Source organism: Amia ocellicauda, chromosome 5 (assembly GCF_036373705.1).
Source record: "Amia ocellicauda isolate fAmiCal2 chromosome 5, fAmiCal2.hap1, whole genome shotgun sequence".
Lineage (NCBI taxonomy): Eukaryota > Metazoa > Chordata > Actinopteri > Amiiformes > Amiidae > Amia > Amia ocellicauda.
Window position 1 is genome coordinate 7,106,136 of NC_089854.1, and position 20,016 is coordinate 7,126,151.

The 20,016-nt window shown below is 44.9% G+C and overlaps 2 protein-coding genes across 12 annotated transcripts in view; both read left to right on the forward strand.

Moving 5' to 3' along the window:
• The first annotated feature begins 1,416 nt into the window (after positions 1-1,416).
• tuba5 (tubulin alpha 5) lies at positions 1,417-8,404 on the forward strand. Of its 2 annotated transcripts, none has more exons than XM_066703496.1 (5): positions 1,417-1,572; positions 5,345-5,570; positions 6,686-6,834; positions 7,015-7,695; positions 7,958-8,404. In XM_066703496.1, the coding sequence occupies exons 1-5, from the start codon at positions 1,570-1,572 to the stop codon at positions 8,249-8,251; spliced, it is 1,353 nt and encodes a 450-aa protein (XP_066559593.1). In that variant the 5' UTR covers positions 1,417-1,569; the 3' UTR covers positions 8,252-8,404. The 2 variants fall into 2 exon arrangements, with proteins under 2 accessions (XP_066559593.1, XP_066559594.1); XM_066703497.1 differs by lacking the exon at positions 5,345-5,570 and adding an exon at positions 5,661-5,883.
• Positions 8,405-13,637: 5,233 nt separating this feature from the next.
• Positions 13,638-20,016, forward strand: part of kdm5ba (lysine demethylase 5Ba) — a 30,214-nt gene continuing 23,835 nt past the window's right edge. For 6 of the 10 annotated variants that reach the window (XM_066703499.1, XM_066703500.1, XM_066703505.1 and 3 more), the window contains exon 1: positions 13,639-13,947. In XM_066703499.1, coding sequence (XP_066559596.1) covers positions 13,795-13,947 — 153 coding nt within the window. In that variant the 5' untranslated portion in view covers positions 13,639-13,794. Of the gene's footprint in view, positions 13,948-20,016 lie in introns of all 10 variants that reach the window. The other 4 variants (XM_066703504.1, XM_066703506.1, XM_066703507.1 and 1 more) reach the window with 2 other exon arrangements.

A 20,016-nucleotide genomic window follows, 5' to 3' on the forward strand; every position in this document is an offset into this window, starting at 1 on the left:
TTGAATACAGGGCAACATAAAGGCTCCCACACCGTCCCACAGGCAAGGATTGTAATTAATAATCATATCCCTTGTGTTTGTAAAATTCAAAACATTATGTGGTATAGTCAACTACCCCTCAGATTTCTAGAGTGATTTGTTTAGGTAAACCATAGCAAATGCTAAAACTGAAGCATGGCTCATTATTATTTTTTGGAATGACAGACAAAGAGCAACTTTTAAAAATAACTGCAGAGAAGAAAGGCCACATAAAAAAACAAGCTTTCATTTTTGGAGCCATTGGAAATGAAAGCCGGGGCTGATAGACTTATTTTGAAAAATGTGTGGTTAGATAGCCTGGCCATGACAGCTTATCAAAATAGTTCTAAGAGTCTTTTATAATCGGCCAAGGCAATCTGCTGGGAGGAAGGGTGTCAGTGTAGGGCTTGCTCCGTTGTGATACCAGTACTGTAGTATCTCTCTGCTGTCAAGCTGGGCATTGTGGAGGTACCAGCACATTGTTAGGGGGTGAATTACTGTATTTGTTTTTAAAAAGAAAGAAAAAGTCAGATTTGCATTTAATTTATGTTCTAGATCCCATTTTGTTACTTGCATTCAGTGGGAATTGATACACGTATGTTTGTGACACCTCAGTTTTGGGAGCACAGTTTGAAGCTTGTTCTCTTATTCCAAAGTATTCATTTTTCAAGGTTTCCCTGGTTGCTCCACCTAATTTGTTGCCTCTAGATTTTGAATTGTAGCCTACTGCATGTGCCTTCAAATACCCAATCAGATTACAACACCTTACTATATTCATTATCCTAATCCAATGCTAATCCAATGGCAATTCAATTCAAAAGAAAAATAACTCTAAAATACCTACAGTATATACCTAGTTGAGTGTATATATGCAAAAACACATATGTAGGGCAAAGAGGCGCCTTCTTGTTGAAACACGTTTCTCACCAAACAGGTTCGTCTCAACACATTTCAAAAGAATACTCTAATGGTGATTGGTTTACACACTTTAAAAATAAGTTTGAATTATTTGATGTACCCCCAGCCCCTTCTTCCCAATTTTATACCGTCCCAACACCCTTATCCACCCCACATGCGTAAATACTGCCTTCACAAACATAATATAATTGAATAATAAGAAGAGACATTAACCAGTTATTTTGGGCCTTTAGTATTGCGCTTGTGGACTAATATTAATTGCGTTTTTAATAATTGCGTTTTAGTCTTCATGAGCGACAGTATTCACCTCCACACAGGGACAGGAGACATCTGTCCAATAGCAGCACGACTTGGGGCCTGTGAGGTTAGCTCAGCCAATAAACACCGCCTGCTGCAAAGATTGACTGAGCTCCCCACCAATGGCGTCTCTCTCCGGGCGGACAGTCGTGTCCAGCGCTCTGCGTATAAAGTGAAATCTTGCCCTGCGCCGGCATTGCTGTGTTGGCGGAGACCCGTAGCGCGTCTAGAGTCAACGGAGCTCCGGAAAACCAAACCCTACATGTAAATCCTCTTTCAAAGAGACCTGAAAACCACTAGCACTTTGTTTAACTCTTTTGTTCTTTTAAAGACACAATGGTAAGTTACTTTTTTGTTCTTTTCTTCCAGTGCGTAGTTATTCGCCACAGTGCAAAAGGCGCCAAAGTTGAAATGTTACTGTATAAACGGTGAATGTTAAATTGTTTTTTGGACGTAATGAAACGTCGCATTGTCGCGGTAGTAACCGTGTAATAAACGGGCGTCGTGAATGGATCTGTTACTATTCTATCGAATTGGCGCGCAGCTTCTAGAGTTCTAAGTTCTAAGTTCTAAGTTCTGAATTCCGTGCAAAGCAGACAACATGGATCCGGTGACGACTCTCATATATGCAGCTGGGAGTGGATCTCACATTTGGACATGCTTTCTTTTTAATGCCTTTCTCTCGGACTCTTTTTATCCCCAATGCATCTGGCAGGAGAGTGCGGTGCCTGTCCGCCCCGTTGCGGGAATGTGCGGAATCTATTGAAGGGGCCCCCTGGTCTCGGGTGGCGTGGGGGTGGGGGGCAGAGGCCTTGGAGCAGCTGCACGCTTCTGTATTATTGCCCTGTGCACATTCCTTTGTCGTGATTAATACCCCACTTCCACAGGCACGGGTTTAAAAGGCTGGAGCGAAGTCCACATGTGTGTCTTTTGTGATGAGTAAGCGCTTTACACCACCTGATTGACGTGCCAGTTTACGCACACGGGCGTCAGACCTCTGCAGACCACTTGTCCAAAGGAGGGGTTTCCCCCTGTATCGAACTGGGAGCACTTATGGGAGGACCTGGATTTGAGTTTTAGAGACTATACTGAGGTGCCAACCTGTTTAGCTGGTTCAGTTCTGCTGCGTCAGTGGTTTGCAGAGACAGATTGGTTTTGTTCTTGCTCTCTCCATCCCCGCAGTCCTGCCATTCAAAGTTAGTAACATGTCCGACAGGTAGTAAACCAGGCATGTTGTAACACTTGCGGCTGTCGACCACACACATGGCACAGGGGGAGGGGGAGGAAGTTTCAGAAGTGATCAGCTCCACCTCTTTCATAGACGAGTAATAACACGTCGGCCGCGTTGCCGAATCTAAGGTGGCGTTCGTGTGGCGCAGATGTGCGGAGTTCTGCGCTGCTCCGCCAATGGGATCGCCGGGATTCCGCACATCTGCGCAGAACTGCGGAAATCTGCGTCGCCAGAACGGGACCTTCGCTCTTTCCTGAAATTGTGTCGTCTTTGAATTTCGGCGCCACCGCATCCCCGTCTCGCCCCTGCGCAGTGCTGAAGCCGGACTGGTACTGTACAGTCGCAGTTGCTGTTTTAGTACCAGGTTTCGTGCCGTTTTGATCAATTCTCGTTTCTAAACCGGGTTCAATTCGGATTTCTAGTGCATGTACAGCCTAAGCGAATGAATGACACAATTTCTATGTATTATGTAGTCAAATCTATTGGTTCTTTTACTCCCCTGTGAGCTATGGGTCTGAGGTCAGGACTCTGAGCAGGAATTGTTTTTACTGTCTATCAAATTGTTACACAGTCAGCTGTCACATGAGGAGTGTCACTGTTAGCACATGGCAGTGTGCCCTGGTGGTCAGGATGCCCATCACAAAAGCCGAACTGGAGTTGGTACATGTCAATCAATTACTGCCAAAGGGAAGCCCATTTTAAATCTGGAAAAGGTGGGATAGCTGCACTGGTGTAGTAAGTAGGCAGGGGCTCTGGTTTAGTATCCACATGTCCTTCCCTAACCCTACAAAACCTAAACCTGTAAACCTATTTTTATTGTAGCATAAAATCGGTTAACTTTGAACCAGCAGTTGGATCAAAATGTCTTCTGGCATATAAATACATCTTAACTTCAATTGCAATTCAAAGTTAACTGATTAACAAAGTCCAGAGAAGGACTGTCGCCTCACACGCTTTATTTGGCACAGTTTTGTTGACATGAAATCTCTTCTCCAACTCCCAACCCCCTATTGCCTTTGTTGGTGAACAGGAAACTTCGACCGAGCTGGTCCCCTTAATTAACCATTCAGAAGGCAAGAACAGTACGATGTGACTGCCTTGAACAAATGTTGCAATGCCAGAAGCATACATTACATGTGTGTATATATTTTTGTCCCCTCCTCCCCCCCCACTCTCTCATTGGACTTCTGCCTATCAAACAGTGGCTGCACAGTAGAGGTCAGAAGTCTGCAAGTGCTCTATTGTGAAGGTCAATGTTTGCCGCCCTCCTTTGCTTTCTTCACAGATCTCTTGGCAGTTGTATTGTGTGACCTTGATGTTGACTTCCAGATTGTGAAAGTCCTTTCCCTTGGAACAATTGTGCAGTAAAGGCGTAAGATGACAGGACATTTTGTTGCTATTTTCCACTCCTTATTCTTGGAATGCTTTCAGATTCCTCCCATATTTCAAGGGTAGGTAACTTTCAAAATGGTGTGCCTCTTCCCTTCCCCACCTACGCTTTGTGGAATTTGTAGGAGGGGCCAATTCTTTGGCTGCTTCATTTCCTTCAGTTTTATCTGGCAGGGGCCGAAATATGTCCAGAAGCAAAATCTTGAAACGGTTCCACAAACCAGCAGCTGATTGACCTTTTCATGAGGTCCTGCTGGGAGAATATTCCTCTTCTGGAGCAGGGAAATCTCTAAATGTTTTGTTTGTGAGGATGACAGTTCCTAGGTAGAGGATACAGGCGGAGAGATTCTCTGTGAGGGCCTATTGTTGTGCCAGGACTGAAGGCTGTTCTGCAGCATAGCTGTTTCTGTAATCGTTTCCTGCTGGAAATCTGCACGAGTCCTGCATTGTAAAGGGCTAATGAACTCTCATAAACGGCTAACCACAAGCTGAATAGAAGTACAGGTCAAAGCTGAGCATTTCTGAAAGAGTCCCCTGCTTTTCTGCTTTTCTTGCCTATACAAAATGAAATTTTGGTAACGCTGCTGCCTGTCTATCAGAAGTTTAATTCTTGGAGAGGTCGTAACCCCTTTTAAAGCTGGTTTCCACTATGGGATTATGTAGGTGTTATTGTTTGACAGATATTACTGACTGGCACTAATGATTTGCCAGATGTCCCCTTTGCTTATGTTTTTATTGCCTTGTGGACACACAAAGTCTTCTGCACTTCATGATGTAAACTGTAAGCAACTTTACAGCCCTGTGTGATAAGGAATAGCAGGTGTCCACTGTACTGCATTCTTCCCCATAGACGGGGGCAGGTGTAGTTGCTGCAAAGCATTTCACTCCAGACATTCTTGGTGTGCTTCTGGAGCATTCATTCCTGGAGATCACTTTTATAGAGGGTCTTTAAATCTTCCTAAACACTCTTTGCTTTCCTTTAGGCTTGTATTCCATGTACAGTACTGGATTTATTTTTATTTGTTTAAGATTTTATAGTAGTTATTGATCAAATCCTTGTTTATTTAAGTTTTAAGGCCCTCTGTATTTTAGTGATGTGAAAAGGCCATGCCTGAGTATAACCCAATTGAAACAAAATGGTGACTGGAGACCATTTCCTGCTCCATATCCTGTTTAGCAACTTTCTGTCTGATGTTTTGGAATAACCCCTCGTGGGGCATCCCTTAACTGTTTAATAGTAAATAAAGAGGAAAGTGTTGTTGACCTGTTGTCGGTATGTTGTTGAGAAAAATTGGCATCCCAGAACTGGAGCTGGGTTTTCCCAGAATTAACCGAACTGCTGCAGATTCAGAATACTGTGTAACTTCTTGTCGCTGCCCTGTGTGGCGCTCTTTAGAAACAAGTGCGACCAGAGTGCGTTGGTCTTCTCCGTGCGTCGCAGCTTGGCATTGTCAAGGCGGATGTTGTGATGGTGTTGTTGTTGGCCTACAGCGCGAGTGTATCTCCATCCATGTGGGCCAGGCGGGGGTTCAGACTGGCAATGCCTGCTGGGAGCTCTTCTGCCTGGAGCATGGGGTGGAGCCTGACGGAGTGGTGCAGGAGGGGGCCGAGGGGGTCAACTCCCGCCAGGACCCCTTCAACACCTTCTTCAACACAGGAAGCTCGGGCCGCCATGTCCCCAGGGCCATATTCGTGGACCTGGAGCCAACGGTGGTGGGTAAGGACCTGGTCTAATGGCCTTGTTTTGTCTTTTTCTTTTTTCCCTGTCTCTCTCCCCCTATCCTCTGCATTGTGTGTGCTTGTGTAGCGTGAGTGCATCTCCATCCATGTGGGCCAGGCAGGAGTACAGATTGGCAATGCATGCTGGGAGCTGTACTGTCTGGAGCATGGCATCCAGCCCAACGGCAATATGCCGAGCGACAAGACCATTGGTGGCGGGGATGACTCCTTTAACACTTTCTTCAGTGAGACTGGCTCGGGCAAGCATGTGCCCCGCGCTGTGTTTGTGGACCTGGAGCCTGCTGTCATTGGTGAGTTGGGCAGGCCAGGACTCGAGGGTCTGAGCGGGCCAGGCGAGGGATGTGTGGTGTCGATCGAAGCTCTCCTGGGATTTGTGGTGTGCCAGGTGGATTTGGGGGGTGGGGTGGAGTGCATGAGTGTTCTGGGTGGCGTGGCCTTTCTTCTCATTATCAAAAATGCATGTTGTAAGTGAAGTGATGTAATGCAGCACTGATTTACAGTTGATGGGAGCATATAATAAAGTGCAATTCCAACCTGTGTCTGTACAATCTGTTACACAAGTCATTTATAGGTAGGCATCAATTTATTAAGCAGGTGGACAACATGAGCAGAGTTCAGTTTTTTTAATTACAAGCATGATGTAAACTGAGTGCAGAAAACCATGAAGGGTAGAATAAGCCTTACTAAACTGGAAAGACATTGGAGGGAAATGTAGGAAGAAATAGATGGGGGAGTGGAGGGGCAGGGTAAGTAAAGTAAACCATAGATCTGATAGAATGAAAAGCAGCAGATGGATTGGGAGCTCCATTTGCTATTGTTGAAAGATTGTGCTCTGCACTCAGTTATGTTGATGCATGTTTGTGACCACAATTGCACAAGACTGCAGTGCTCAGGGCTGCTGTCAAATCTTTCCTCCCTTTGTTTAACCACAAACCTGTTAGATAACCTAGCGACAAGTCTGAGCATTGCAGAGTGTTACATTTAAGTGGGTCAAAAATCGAAACCTCCTGGCTCTAAGGCCCTGGTGTTTACTATGTGTTGTCGTGGCACAGTTAGGGGGGTACAGAAGTGATGGTTGCTCTTCGTTTCCAGATGAGGTCAGGACTGGCACTTACAAGCAGCTCTTCCATCCTGAGCAGCTCATCTCGGGCAAGGAAGACGCAGCAAACAACTATGCCCGGGGGCACTATACCGTGGGCAAGGAGATCATCGACATGGTCCTGGAGCGTGTCCGCAAACTGGTGAGTCCAGGACCCCCCAGCCCTCCCAGGGGGAGGAAAAATCTATCTAGCTTAACACTTGACACCAATTAAACTTTGAAAATCCTCCCGTGAGTGTCATTAACTGTGATCTAGTCCAGACAAAATATTGTGTCGTGCAGTTCCAAGTAAAAGTAAGAACCTTGCTTTCCCTTCTCGCAGACTGACCAGTGCACAGGCCTGCAGGGCTTCCTGATCTTCCACAGCTTCGGTGGTGGCACGGGCTCTGGCTTCACCTCCTTGCTGATGGAACGCCTCTCTGTGGACTACGGCAAGAAGTCCAAGCTGGAGTTCGCCATTTACCCAGCTCCCCAGGTGTCCACCGCTGTGGTGGAGCCCTACAACTCCATTCTGACCACCCACACCACCCTGGAGCACTCGGACTGCGCCTTCATGGTGGACAACGAGGCCATCTACGACATCTGCCGCCGCAACCTGGACATCGAGCGTCCCACCTACACCAACCTCAACCGGCTCATTGGCCAGATCGTGTCCTCCATCACGGCCTCGCTGCGCTTCGACGGGGCCCTTAACGTGGATCTGACCGAGTTCCAGACCAACCTGGTGCCCTACCCCCGCATCCACTTCCCCCTGGTCACCTACTCGCCCATCATCTCGGCCGAGAAGGCCTACCACGAGCAGCTGTCGGTCTCGGAGATCACCAATGCCTGCTTCGAGCCAGCCAACCAGATGGTGAAGTGTGACCCCCGCCATGGCAAGTACATGGCCTGTTGCATGCTGTACCGCGGAGACGTGGTGCCCAAGGACGTCAATGCTGCCATCGCTGCCATCAAGACCAAACGCTCCATCCAGTTTGTAGACTGGTGCCCCACTGGCTTCAAGGTGAGGATGATTTTTATTTGTTTAAATCCCCACCTTTACTGTATTTCACTTGTTGCACAGCCCCAAGATCATTTGTATTTTACTTCGTTTTAAGGTGGGGGTGAAAGATGATCTGTTTTCCATTTGACATGCAAATCAGTCAATGTTTTAGTGTTTTTAGACCTAGTTTCTATCTCCCCCTTGTTTAGGAAGTTCAAGCAGAGAAGATATTTAACCCAGAATGTTTAATTTAACTCTTATCAACCTTATCTGTCTCTTTCAGGTGGGCATCAACTACCAGCCCCCCACAGCGGTGCCCGGCGGCGACCTGGCCAAGGTGCAGAGGGCGGTGTGCATGCTGAGCAACACCACTGCCATCGCGGAGGCCTGGGCCCGTCTGGACCACAAGTTCGACCTGATGTATGCCAAGCGTGCCTTTGTGCACTGGTATGTGGGGGAGGGCATGGAGGAGGGCGAGTTTGCAGAGGCACGGGAGGACCTGGCAGCGCTGGAGAAAGACTATGAGGAGGTGGGCACGGACTCCGTCGAGGGGGAAGACGAGGGGGAGGAGTACTGAGCCGCTGCAAGCGCACTGGACCTCCCGCGCCAGGAAAAGGGAACAGTACTGCCTCCAGTCTACACCCATTGCCTCGGTCTTACTCTTGCCTTTCATTTTAAGTCGTCCTCTTTGTGTTTTTCAGCTGCTGAATAAACAATATTTGTGTATATACATTGGGCTGGTTTGGTTTTTGTTTCGGGGGAGGGAAGGGGAGGGGTGTGAAAGAACTGCAGCCTACAATGGAAAAGTTAACAAACTGATCTGGTTCACGGTAGTTTAATGGTGTTTCCACAGAAGCTATTGGGGAAAGGTCTAGGAGGTTTATAACCATTACATTACTAGTGATGTTCTCCAACAGTGGAATTGCATTTTAATTATTTTTTCTTCCCCACCACCAAATTTACGAATGGTGTGGACTGAGTTGGATTTCATCTTTGCTCCAGGACTGTTTTCTTGGCAACCTTAATGAAGCAGTGAAGAACTGGACAGACACAGCTTCTGTCCCTCAAAGAGAAAAGGATGCTTATTGTTCCAATTGTCCTAGTTCTACACCCCTGATAAATATAATTTTGTTTATGGTTCATTGAAACATTTTGTGACTTTGTTCTATTTATGCATGGCCTGTTCTGTGGTTTTGAAACTTTTAAACCTATGGCTGTATGGCTGCTGCCTTTTTGATACTGAGAAGTGAGAAGTTGACTTTCTATACTAGATGCTTTGTTTACCCCCCACCCACCCACATGTATGTTCACTCACTCACTCACTCGCACCCATCACACTGCCCTTCTGTTGAATTGCTCTTCATGGCATTGCTGAGGATATGTACTTTATATAACTGCGTGGGTGATATTTTGAGTAGTTTGAAATAACTTATTTAATGGAAGAAATGGAGAGTAGGTATTTTTAATACATGTATACAGCTCTGGAAACAATTAAGAGACCACTCCAAGTTCAGAAATCCATGTTAAGTGGTCTCTCCATTTTTTCCAGAGCTGTATATACCTTTAACCCTCGAAGTTGAAATTAAACCGAGTGGGGTCCACTGATGCATGAATAGATAGAAGTGAATCATAAAATGCAAAGCAGTGTTTACGTTACCAATGCTGTGTATTTTGGAGTACTTCGGCTACGTACTTTGCATATTTTGCATATGACGCGTTGCGTAATGAGGCCTCTGCATTGCACGCTAATGTTTAAACGGCACTGCAGCAGCTCGACGGCACTTATTTTTGTATTTAATGGGAGCTGGTAGGCGATGCGGGAGCGATGAAAGCGTGCGTGGTACACATGCGGTTTCCACTGAGCCTGCACCTCTGAACAGGGGGCGGCAGCAAGTCAGCGGACTTTCCATTCAATTCAACGTGAATGTATCTTCCTGGTGCTGCGTATCCATCGACGCGAGTCAAAAGCATTGCACAGCGCAGTACCTCTTTATACCGGTCGGCGCCGCTGCAGACAGCTTCCGACAAAGCTCTGGAGATGCATGAATAATACATGGCATAAGCATCGTTCTGGGTCATACATGTGTGCATGTTCCGTCGGCTGGTCAAGATTCATTTGCATAACGTTCAATGTCATTCTTTCAAAAATCGCCTTACCATAGTTATATGGGTAAAATGATTATTTTATGTTTTCTCCTGAGAGGCGTGTGTATTCAGACCATGCGGTGCAAGATACAAATCACGCAACCGACACGGTCCTGTTTGCCACGTCGACAGTCAGGTCTCCGCCCCGCCCACTTATGCAAATAGCCGTGGAGCCGAGGACACGGTGCGACTGTCCCCCGCACCCGAGTTCAATCAGCCCCCCAGCACCCCGCACACACCGCGCCGGCCTTGTGATGTTTGACCCTTATACAACAACCAGCTAAACCTGTGCTTATGTGTCCAGACATCATCGTGTTGAAAACAATTAATTATAAATTAGTGCGAGGAAGTCCAAAATGGAGGATTCTAAATTCGAATTCCCGGCACTGTAATAATATTTACATTGTATTCGGCATCGTCCCTTTATATAACGACAACACACGTGGTTTAGGAAATGAACATGTGAGGGGGGGGGGGGGGGGGACAAAGACACTTTGTTCATACCGTGCATACATACATACATACATACATATATTAATAAGACTGAATATAAGAGATATTGTCATGAAAGTTGACTCGTTTTACGCACGGGAAAACTGCGCAGTGCGAAGTTGAATCCGTCGTGCTGCTGCTTTTGTGTCCAGTTCTCAATTACACGCCACGCATATTTACTGTATCAATTAGGAACCGTATTGTGCGGAGCTTGCAGAAACGAAAGCATGCACGAAGTCCGGCGGCTCGACGCCACCGCACAGCCCACGCAGTCGATCTCCTGTCAGATCTGCATCCCCGCACGACTGCGCTGCTGCTGCACACGCGTATCAGGGCAAACGACCAGGAGAGACTGAACAGACGTAACAGGAGCTGATTAAGTGCGTTTTCCGTGTGTAGCGCCATGGCCACCCTGCGGAGCGGCGCGTCGGCGGGTCGTGCATGCGTGCGCTACGTGCGGGACCCGGTCCTGGCCATGGTTTGAGGCGGAGGATGCTTCAGTAGATCTGCGGTACCGATAATCAAATGAGCCAACAGACGTGCGACTGTGTTGACATCGCTTGCACTGCAATATGGCTAGTTTCCCCAAGCAAAGGTAAAAGTTTGCATAGATTACAGGCAGAAGACTTCCTTAGCAGCAATTATTATGGACAGCCTTTGACAAAGACCGCAAGGGGCATCAGGATGCACTTTGCAAACGAGTGCATAGACAGGGTTGAAAATGCCTGCTACTCCAATGAGATCTTGACGATGTTAATACTGCTCAGCTTGCCGCATCCTCTCGGTGAATGCATGCATGAGATGGCCATTTGCTTGTGTGCACGACACACATAGGCTTTTCCCATCTATCACCATATCCTTTCTGAGCAGATACACAGTGGACAGAGCACCACCATGGCACAAAGCACAGGCGTGTGGCTTTCCGTGCCTGCGGCGTGGGCCCATCTTCCTGACCCATATTCCTCTGATATGCCAGCCATGCATGCTTAAATAAAGTAACTAATAATAATAGTAAAAACGTTTGACTGAATGATATGACTGTTGCCTGGTCTGTACATATGTTTTTGCTAGAATGGTTAGTGCTTTTGTATAATGGAAACCCCCTAATTGGTAGCACACAGAGCACTGCTGTTTATTAACTAATTAGAATTGGGGATTTGTCTCCGCAAATGAGACAGTGATGTATTACTAATATTATTAGTAAAATAATTTGTCCAACATAACTGATTGTCTTTACGGTAGGACATAAGGATATATTTTGTTTTCTTCTAAAGTGAACTAATTTATTATTGTATAATCTCATAGGTATTCAAGTATAATCAGTAGCCTATTTATTCGCATTATACCGTTGCTAAAACAGTCAAACTGTCATCAGCTGAAACAGTGAGCAGAATACAGACTCGTATGTCCCATTAATAAACTTGACCTTGACCATAGGCAGTCCTTTGACTAATGTACTTTCATTTATTTGTATTCTTCTTTTGTTTTCCATATTTTATTTGTGACTTCGACTGAACACGAAGAGTGGGCTGTGCAGTGAACAATCCAGCTTTGCGTGGCGACATCCTCATCATGCTGTTTCTTTAACGTGGTCCTACCAGCAACCAAAAATGTGTTACTTTGATCTGTCTGTCTGTCTGTCACAAAATACGTTTTTATTTAACCAGCTAAAGCGTGTTGGGGGCTATTATAAACAGGCGCCGTGTCTATTGCGTGCAAGTATGCAATCTGATAACTTTCATAGCCAGGAGAGGAAACCCATCTGTAGGTTTTGCATTGTATTCTTTAGCAGGGAAACAAAGTGAAAGTGTCGTGAGTTTGTCTTCACGGCTTCCTGTGCTGCTGTAGTCGCTATTTCGGGTTGTTGATGTCGATGCCCACCTACGGCCGCTATACGATCGCGTCGGAGGCGTGACCTGCTCCACAGGCGCGGCGCATAATGAAGCCAGCGCTCAGACGCTGCCACATGCTGTCAAACTCATCAATACTGCTCTGGGTTGCATTTGACTATTTTCTGATGCTCTCCCCACTCGCCAATTCATACTACACAGGTTTTAACAATGAAATTGACTCCATCCCCTCCCTGCACCCCCACCTCACACAGCTACACCCAATCAGGAACTCCACAGAGTCTATTTAAAGAACGAGTCCCGGCTACCTTGAGGCTGTCAGCTGAACGTGTAGTCCTCCGCCAAGTAAACATTAATAAAGACGCGTGGTTTATATTCGGTTTTTTTTTATTATGATTTTCTTTTGGCAATAAATGTAAAATCCCTCTCTTTTAAAAAAAACTCCCAGTGCTGATACTGTGCATTCTTCAAACTCAACCCCACCCAGAACCAAAAGCAACCCTAGTGAGAGAGGCATTTTAAAGTGGGGGGATTATGTATTGACATTGTTGTCAGATTCTCCATAATGGGAGCTCTTATACAAGCAGAGGCATTGTCTGAACCTGAACACTACACACACACACACACACACACATATGCATGCATGTGAGTCTTTGTGCGTATGGGGTGGCACAGACAAATGCTCTTAATAATTAGTTTAGGGTTATAACATGCACATCAGTGCATACAGCAATTTCGTTTTTATTTATTGCACAAGTAAATGCATATATAATAATCGAATAAAGTAAGTTTGTAAACGCTTTATTATAGTGATTAGCCGCAGTCGAGGGGAGCCGTGTGTGTCACGCGTGTTTTGCTCCCATTTCACATGTGATGCATTCAGTGGCTCGCCTTTGTATGCCCATAATACCAGCAAACTGGAGTCGTGTCCTCCATGTTTGAAGCGAGAGACACACATGCCCCAGTGCAGCCCAGCGCTGGAAACCCGCTGGTTTAGGGACATGCCATTACTTTCCTGCTTCGACAAAACGTGGCCACCGACAGTATCAATATTAATGCACAACTATATATAAATCGTTTCCCAGGAGGGCCATTTGAGGAGGATCCACTTGCTCAAAACAAGGGTGAATGATTGCAGGAGGCACAAGAGACACGTACACACACATAACGGTGCAAAATGCAATGCAATGCAAAGTCGAGACAATCATTAAAAAGACTAGAACTACACATTTTGCACAACAATTCACCCAGTTATTCAGCAGACATTTAGGGATGCAAAGACGCTTTTGAACTGGAAATGCGGATCGGGCGGTTTATCAAAAAGGGAACCCCATCCAATGAAACACTACTTCCTAAACTGATTTTAAACACAGAAACCTAAATTAATAGTGACAGTGTGGGCCAAATTGGAGGAATGATGGGCACTAGTTTCCTGAGCGGACGCAGCCGCGCCGCAGCACGGAGCTCTCACGGTGTGTGTGAGTGTTGATGCTGATTGTTTGAGTTAAAGGGAAGCAGCCGCCGGAGAGTCGGAGGAACAGGCAGCCAGACCCGGATTACACGGAGCCCAGCTTGACCCGGTTACGACCACCGCGACCTGCCTCTTCCTCGCCCCGGGACCCGGACCGCCGCGATGACTCAGCCCCGGCCCGACGAGTTTCTTCCGCCCCCGGAGTGCCCCGTCTTCGAGCCCAGCTGGGAGGAATTCGCCGACCCCTTCGCCTTCATCAACAAGATCCGGCCTATCGCCGAGAAAACGGGCATCTGCAAGGTCCGCCCGCCGCCGGTGAGTGCGGACGAAGTGCCGGGGGGTCCGGGGACCCTGCCGAGAAAATACCCGGGTGCTTTACTGTGGCAGAGAAAAAATGGAAATGTTACCTTTATGTTTTTTTTTAAAGAAAAGTTTTCAATATGGCGGCGTGGGGCTTTACGGGAAGACTCTTCTTTGTGTGGGGTTGCACCGGGGTGCTGTGCCGGGCCACGGGAAGACCTGGCCGCTATTTACTGACACCACATGGAGAAAAAAGTGGGATTAAAACGAGCCGTTGACCTCTATTTGTGTATTTATTTATTTTTGACCATAAAGTTACACCCGTCTGTAAAAAACACTCCGTTTCTGAAGGCACGTAGTTGTGGACCAGCGTTTGCACCTGAAGCTCAATTGGTGTTAAAGTGTGGAATTAAAGTACGACACGGCGAGACCGCGGCACAGCCGGGCAAACTCCGGGCTGCACAGTCGCCCAGCCGGGGAACTGGCACTCAGTGTCGTCGCAACTTTTAATTGACCCAACACTAGGCTCCGGTGCGGGGATTGATTCACCGCGATAAAACCGACCGCGCTTCCGTCCCGATGGCTGCTTTAACCGGCGCGTCCGTCTCTCGTAGTGCGAGGCGCTCGGAAAACGACCGGCTCCCGCCTCCGAGGGCGAGGATGCCGTGTGAGCGAGTCGCTGCGCCGGCCTCTCGTCCCCGCTTCCTCTGCCCTGGAGCTCGGTGTCGTGGGGCTGAAGCCCGGCTCGGCTCGTTCGCTCATTAGTGGCAGCAACTAAAATATGATTTCTCCCCAGTTTTTATGCGAATTGGATATATTTTGATTGAGTTCAAGCGTAATTCGACGGCATATGTTATCAAGTTGCGTGTATGTGTGTGTATATATATATATATATATATATATATATAGAGGGGCGAGTGTCGGTGAAAACGGGAGCAGTTGGGCTCTGACGACAGCCCGGCGGATCACTATCCCAGCCCGGGCTCGGGGTCGGCTGCTCTTCCCCCGGGTCAGTGCGGCGACTCGACCGGAGCGACCCGAAAACAACCCCCCGCTCTGACGTTATGTAACGCCGCCCGCTCCGGCGGCTGCGTCCGGGCGCAGGCTGGACGGGGCTCCCGCATCACACGCACAATGGCAGCTCTGGTATCGGAGGGCAGTTGTGTGTGACAGGGGGGAGGGGAGCACCGATTTAAACATTTGAACTTGAGTTTTGAACGGGTTTACCTGCCGCGGAGGACCGGTTTATTCCCAGACGGACGCGCAGTCCCAGGGCACATTTGTTCGCCCCCCTCCAAAAACTATGTTCTTGGGACTAGCTGTCCCGCAGAGTTCAGCCTGGACAGCTCGCCTTCTCTGTGTCGCCAATAAATGCATTAATTAATCAATCAATTACACGGACATCGAGGCCACTGATCCGCGTTTTCGCCTGTGTCTGGTTTGATGACTCATTAACGAGCCGACGAGGAAGTGAAATGTTTTATTTATTTTTTTGCCTTTTAAGTTTTTCAAGGGATGATCTTTTTAAACGTGGTGGAGACGATAGCTTTCAGACACGGTTTCCCTTTTTGGCTTGATTTTGATGGATGTTTCCTGTCAATATTTAGAAAGTTAGTAAACACATGACAAAAAAATAAAGAATATACACTTCCAATATTAAGATTGGTTCTTAAATTTTAAATCCCTGTTTAGATCCCCCCCCTCACCCCCACAATAATTATGTTTTGTAACCATATGCTAATTCAGAATTAAAACACGTTTTGGTGGATTTGTATTTAATTTATTAATGTATTTATTTTTCTTAATCCATGGGTTGCTTTAATTAAAATAATGTCCTCCCCTTGAAAAGAAGTAATTTTTCCTGGACATAGTTCATATTAGCAAATACACTTAATAGGCCTGTTTCTTGGGTGTTGTCCTCCATGTTGGCTTTGTGGTTAGCAGGGGCTGTGGAGTGTTCCATATAGCCATTTTGTGAGTCTATACTGGGATTATTGTGGAAGAATTAAGTGTGTGGATTAGGGTTTATTTGTGTGTGTGTGTTTATTTTTAACATAGCCACACTCTCCTGGTTGGACTCTGAAATAATTTTGAATTCAGCCTTTCTTTGAATTGGTGTATAACTGGTGGTGTGCTTGCAAACATGGCCACTTTAAAAAAATAAATAATTCTTGCACATGTCTGCACCACCATTCACCAAGGAAAGATCACCGTCTCCTCAGATTACCCATGGTGTGTCAAGAAATATCCTAAAATTAATCATTAGTAATTTTGGTTGTGCCATTCATTTTTTTTTTTTTTTATAATCAAGTAAAAAAAAAAAAAGCGATGGCTTTGAGAATATAAATCCTTATGTATTGCAACAAGATGTTTTCTTTACATTTATAAGATGTAGCTGTCTTTGCATTTAAACTGTAATTAAACGCATTGCAATTCCAGCAAAATAATATTTTATCCACTGGTTAAAGTGATGTTGTATGATAACAAAACATTTTTAATATGCAGTGGGGGATTGTAATTGTAGATTTAATGAGGCTTAAATGCTTACACATTTAGTATTATAGAAGTGCCTTTTGTGTTTAGTTAGATTTTTCTTAACTTTTAGTATTATATTTATTACCTCCTTTGAGTACATGTTAAAGATTTGGATTAGTTTTAATTTTAGTATTTTTCTATTTTGGGCTTTTGAAGGAGAAATCTGATAGGACAATCCCAGTCGTTTTTATTACTTGGTGAACCTTCTGTGGCTGCAGCAAAACAGTTTCGATTTATTGTATTCACATTTCAACTAAAGTATATTATTTCCTTGTATTGCTTTCTTATGGCAATTTGATGACTAAAACAATCTGTTAGCTGTAGTGGTTTAAATTAATTTTTAATATTGTTGCACTGTCTTGTGTGATATTTTGCATGTCATTTCTCAACTTGAACAAACCTAGACGTTCATTGTTTCAATGTTTGCATTAGGTGATTACACTGGATTCATATTTTTCCTGCCACCTACAGTCCTACCTATTGTCATTTAAAAATGGTCTTGGTGCCATAAGACTTCGTGTGTGTAATAATACTAATGGACAGAACGTGTTTGACAATGCTGGTTGTCAGTGTTACTCTAACGTTAATAGTTTTATATTAAGTTTGTTTAATGCTGATTTGCTTGTCCAAATATAGACTTCCTCCGGCGTCTACTGTAGGGTGTACGGCTATCAGAGTAACTACATAGATTACGTTTAAGACTCTTGTTAACGGCTTTTAATTCTGCTGTTGGAAAAAATACAGATAAACTCAAGGTTTCCTGTGTCTTGTATTCCCACTCTTCTGTGAATGGCGGAAAAAGTGGAAAGATGGGTGTCCAGATTAGGCAGAGAATTTCTGCACACGGACTGGGAGTACTGTTTGGCTGCTTTGTGATCACTTTTATATGGTCTTATTTCATAGCATACATTGCTTCTGATGTCAAAACCTAGACTGCAAGATCTTGACGTTATTTTATGGTCTGTATAGTCAGTGGTCTAGAATTTGCACCGTTTTCCGTCGTCTCCCGTTTCATGCCTTTGCTGGGTTTAGGATTTCATCTGAGGAAGTGACCTATGCAGTGCCAGGACTGGAGGCTTTGTGGGAGAGAGCTGTACAAGGAAAGGGCATTTATGCACACTTTACTAGACGATTTCTCGATTTAAAGGTTATTTATTTATTTATTTAAAACCTCTTGTAACAAGCTACTAATAAATGTAGTGCCTGAAGCAGAACACGCACACTTCTTGAATCAGTTTAATCCCCTGACCGACTCACACTCGCATAAAGTCTTGTCACATTGAAATTCCTGCCTCTGATTTAAATTTAATGTTGTAAATCTTGGGAATTGAATATTTTTACTTCTGTATCTGTATATGATGGACGTTTTGGCCATTTTGGCCACCTGAAAATTGACAGATTTGTCCTCAAGACCTTGTTTGTGAAGCTCAGTTTGCAGAGCTCAATGTGTGAAAATAACAAAGATTGAAGACGCTTAGTTTGCAGAAGTGCCAAATTGATATTCTGATGCACCAGTATCTTTAAATACATATATTTGTATATCTAAGTGCCTGACAATTAGATGAACTTGAATGATATTCTATGTCATAACACTGTCATTTTGACTCCAAGCAAAACTCTCTAATTCTCATTGATACTTACTTATCGTATACACTTTATCGATCTTGTCTATTGAGTGATTTGATGTGGTTGGTTATTATTGAAACGTTAAGTTTCTCAACAGCAGCAGCTGCATGTTGAGGGAATATCTTTCATTCATCCTGCTGATCGGACCCACTACTGAACTGCAGTGTGGACTTTGACATGAGATTAAACTAAAATATTTTCACTGCTGTTCCATCCCCTTTTTGTTTTTAAAAGCAAAAAAGCTGTATTGGTTATTGTCAAACTTGTTTTAAAAATGGCAGTATATTGTGTATAGTAAATAAGTGACATGCTGGATTGGCTTTGTTCTGACAGGATAAGAGAGTGAGGAAATCTTTAACCGTTAGACTGAAGCTGTGCTGGCACTAAAGAGAAGTGTGTGTGTGTGTGTGTGTGTGTGTGTGTGTGTGTGTGTGTGTGTGTGTGTGTGTGTGTGTGTGTGCGTGTGCGCGTGCATTTGAATGCTTACTCCCCCCCCTCCATCCTGTAGATATAGAATTCTGTTAGTTTATGTAAAGGATTATATTCAAGGGAACTACTTTGAAACCTCCAAATTATCAATCGTCCAGAACACAGATGTATGGTGTAGAATCTAATACTAGAAGCAGGATAAACTGGAAGTAACGAAATCCCAACATTGCACGCCTAATATATTCGCAAGTGTGATTCAAGTTAGGTAAATAGACATGTTAATGAGCATACAGGGACTGTTGTATGACTGCAAAGAAAAAACGGTGATGTTGCGTTAACACCAACAGGTATTGCATCATTTACAGCTAGTTCATCCTTTGGGGGTTCGTGTGGTTTACATATTAATGATAGATGGGTAAAATAAAGATCATATCCACCTTGTATTACCTATTGCTTTGAACATTGTATTTTATAGCACTTGCTTCAACTAAGGGAAGGATTTAAACATTTATTGTGTTGGCCGGGGTGACTCAACTAAGTGTAGCCTATATTTAATACAGTTTGTTCACTCAACTGGTTTAACAGGGCTGTTCTGTATGTGTCTAGAATTAGTAATTGGCAAAATTAATACACTATATCCATATTTACAGTAGATCTAGTCTACATTAGAAATGACAACAGAAAATACTGCTATTAGCAAAAATCAAACTTTACTGCTGTATTGTAACCTACTTTTTGGAGACTTGGTTGATGCTACTTGCAGCCATTGGTATTGCAATTGTCTGGTTGATCCCACGGAGGATCGTGCTTGTTCTTATGGACATCAGAAGGCAGAAGTTGGGTAACAGAGTATGATTTTTAAGCTCCCATTTTCTGCTACCTAGTTGCTTGTCACCCCCCTACAACTGTGAGGTCAGTCTTTTGTGCTTGGGCTTTTTCCAGTGTGCGCTTACTCGATTGAAATCCCAGCACTGTTGCTTTACAAACAAAGTGTCCATCTGGCTCCTGCACAGGAAGCTGAGCGGTTGGAGTCAAAAGACTGTCTATAATAGCGTCCCAGATTGATGGCTGTGTCGTCACCCCTTCAGTGGTACCCGGCCTGTTGTGCTCTGTGACAGCCATGCTAAAAGACTTAGCCAGGAGCCTTCGAATCCTGCTGGACTTCTCTTTCGCAGTGGTAGAGGATCGGATTGTCGTTGGTCTGTCTAAGATCTAGGACTGAGGGAAAGGGCAATTGTAGGTTTTCAGCTCTTATAGCTTCTGGAAGAAGAAATGTAAAACATAAGTGTACATTTGTTATACTTGGGAGATGTGCCTACCACTGTTCTGAAAGTACACACGATGGCCTTTTTAATGCATTTCATGTAGTTTGTTTTTCCTTTCAGATTTTTTATTTGAGTAACCACTTCTGTAGATTTTTTTTTTTTGTTGTTGTCAGGTTTAGTTTGAAAATAGGCCTCATTTTGCTTATAGTACAGATCCTATGCAATCTAC

Excerpts from the sequence above, each read along its gene's own strand:
- tuba5 (XM_066703496.1), top strand. Across the intron at positions 5,571-6,685 it reads CCTGGAGCCAACGGTGGTGG|ATGAGGTCAGGACTGGCACT; the intron begins GTAAGGACCTGG and ends CTTCGTTTCCAG. Across the intron at positions 6,835-7,014 it reads TGGAGCGTGTCCGCAAACTG|ACTGACCAGTGCACAGGCCT; the intron begins GTGAGTCCAGGA and ends CCCTTCTCGCAG.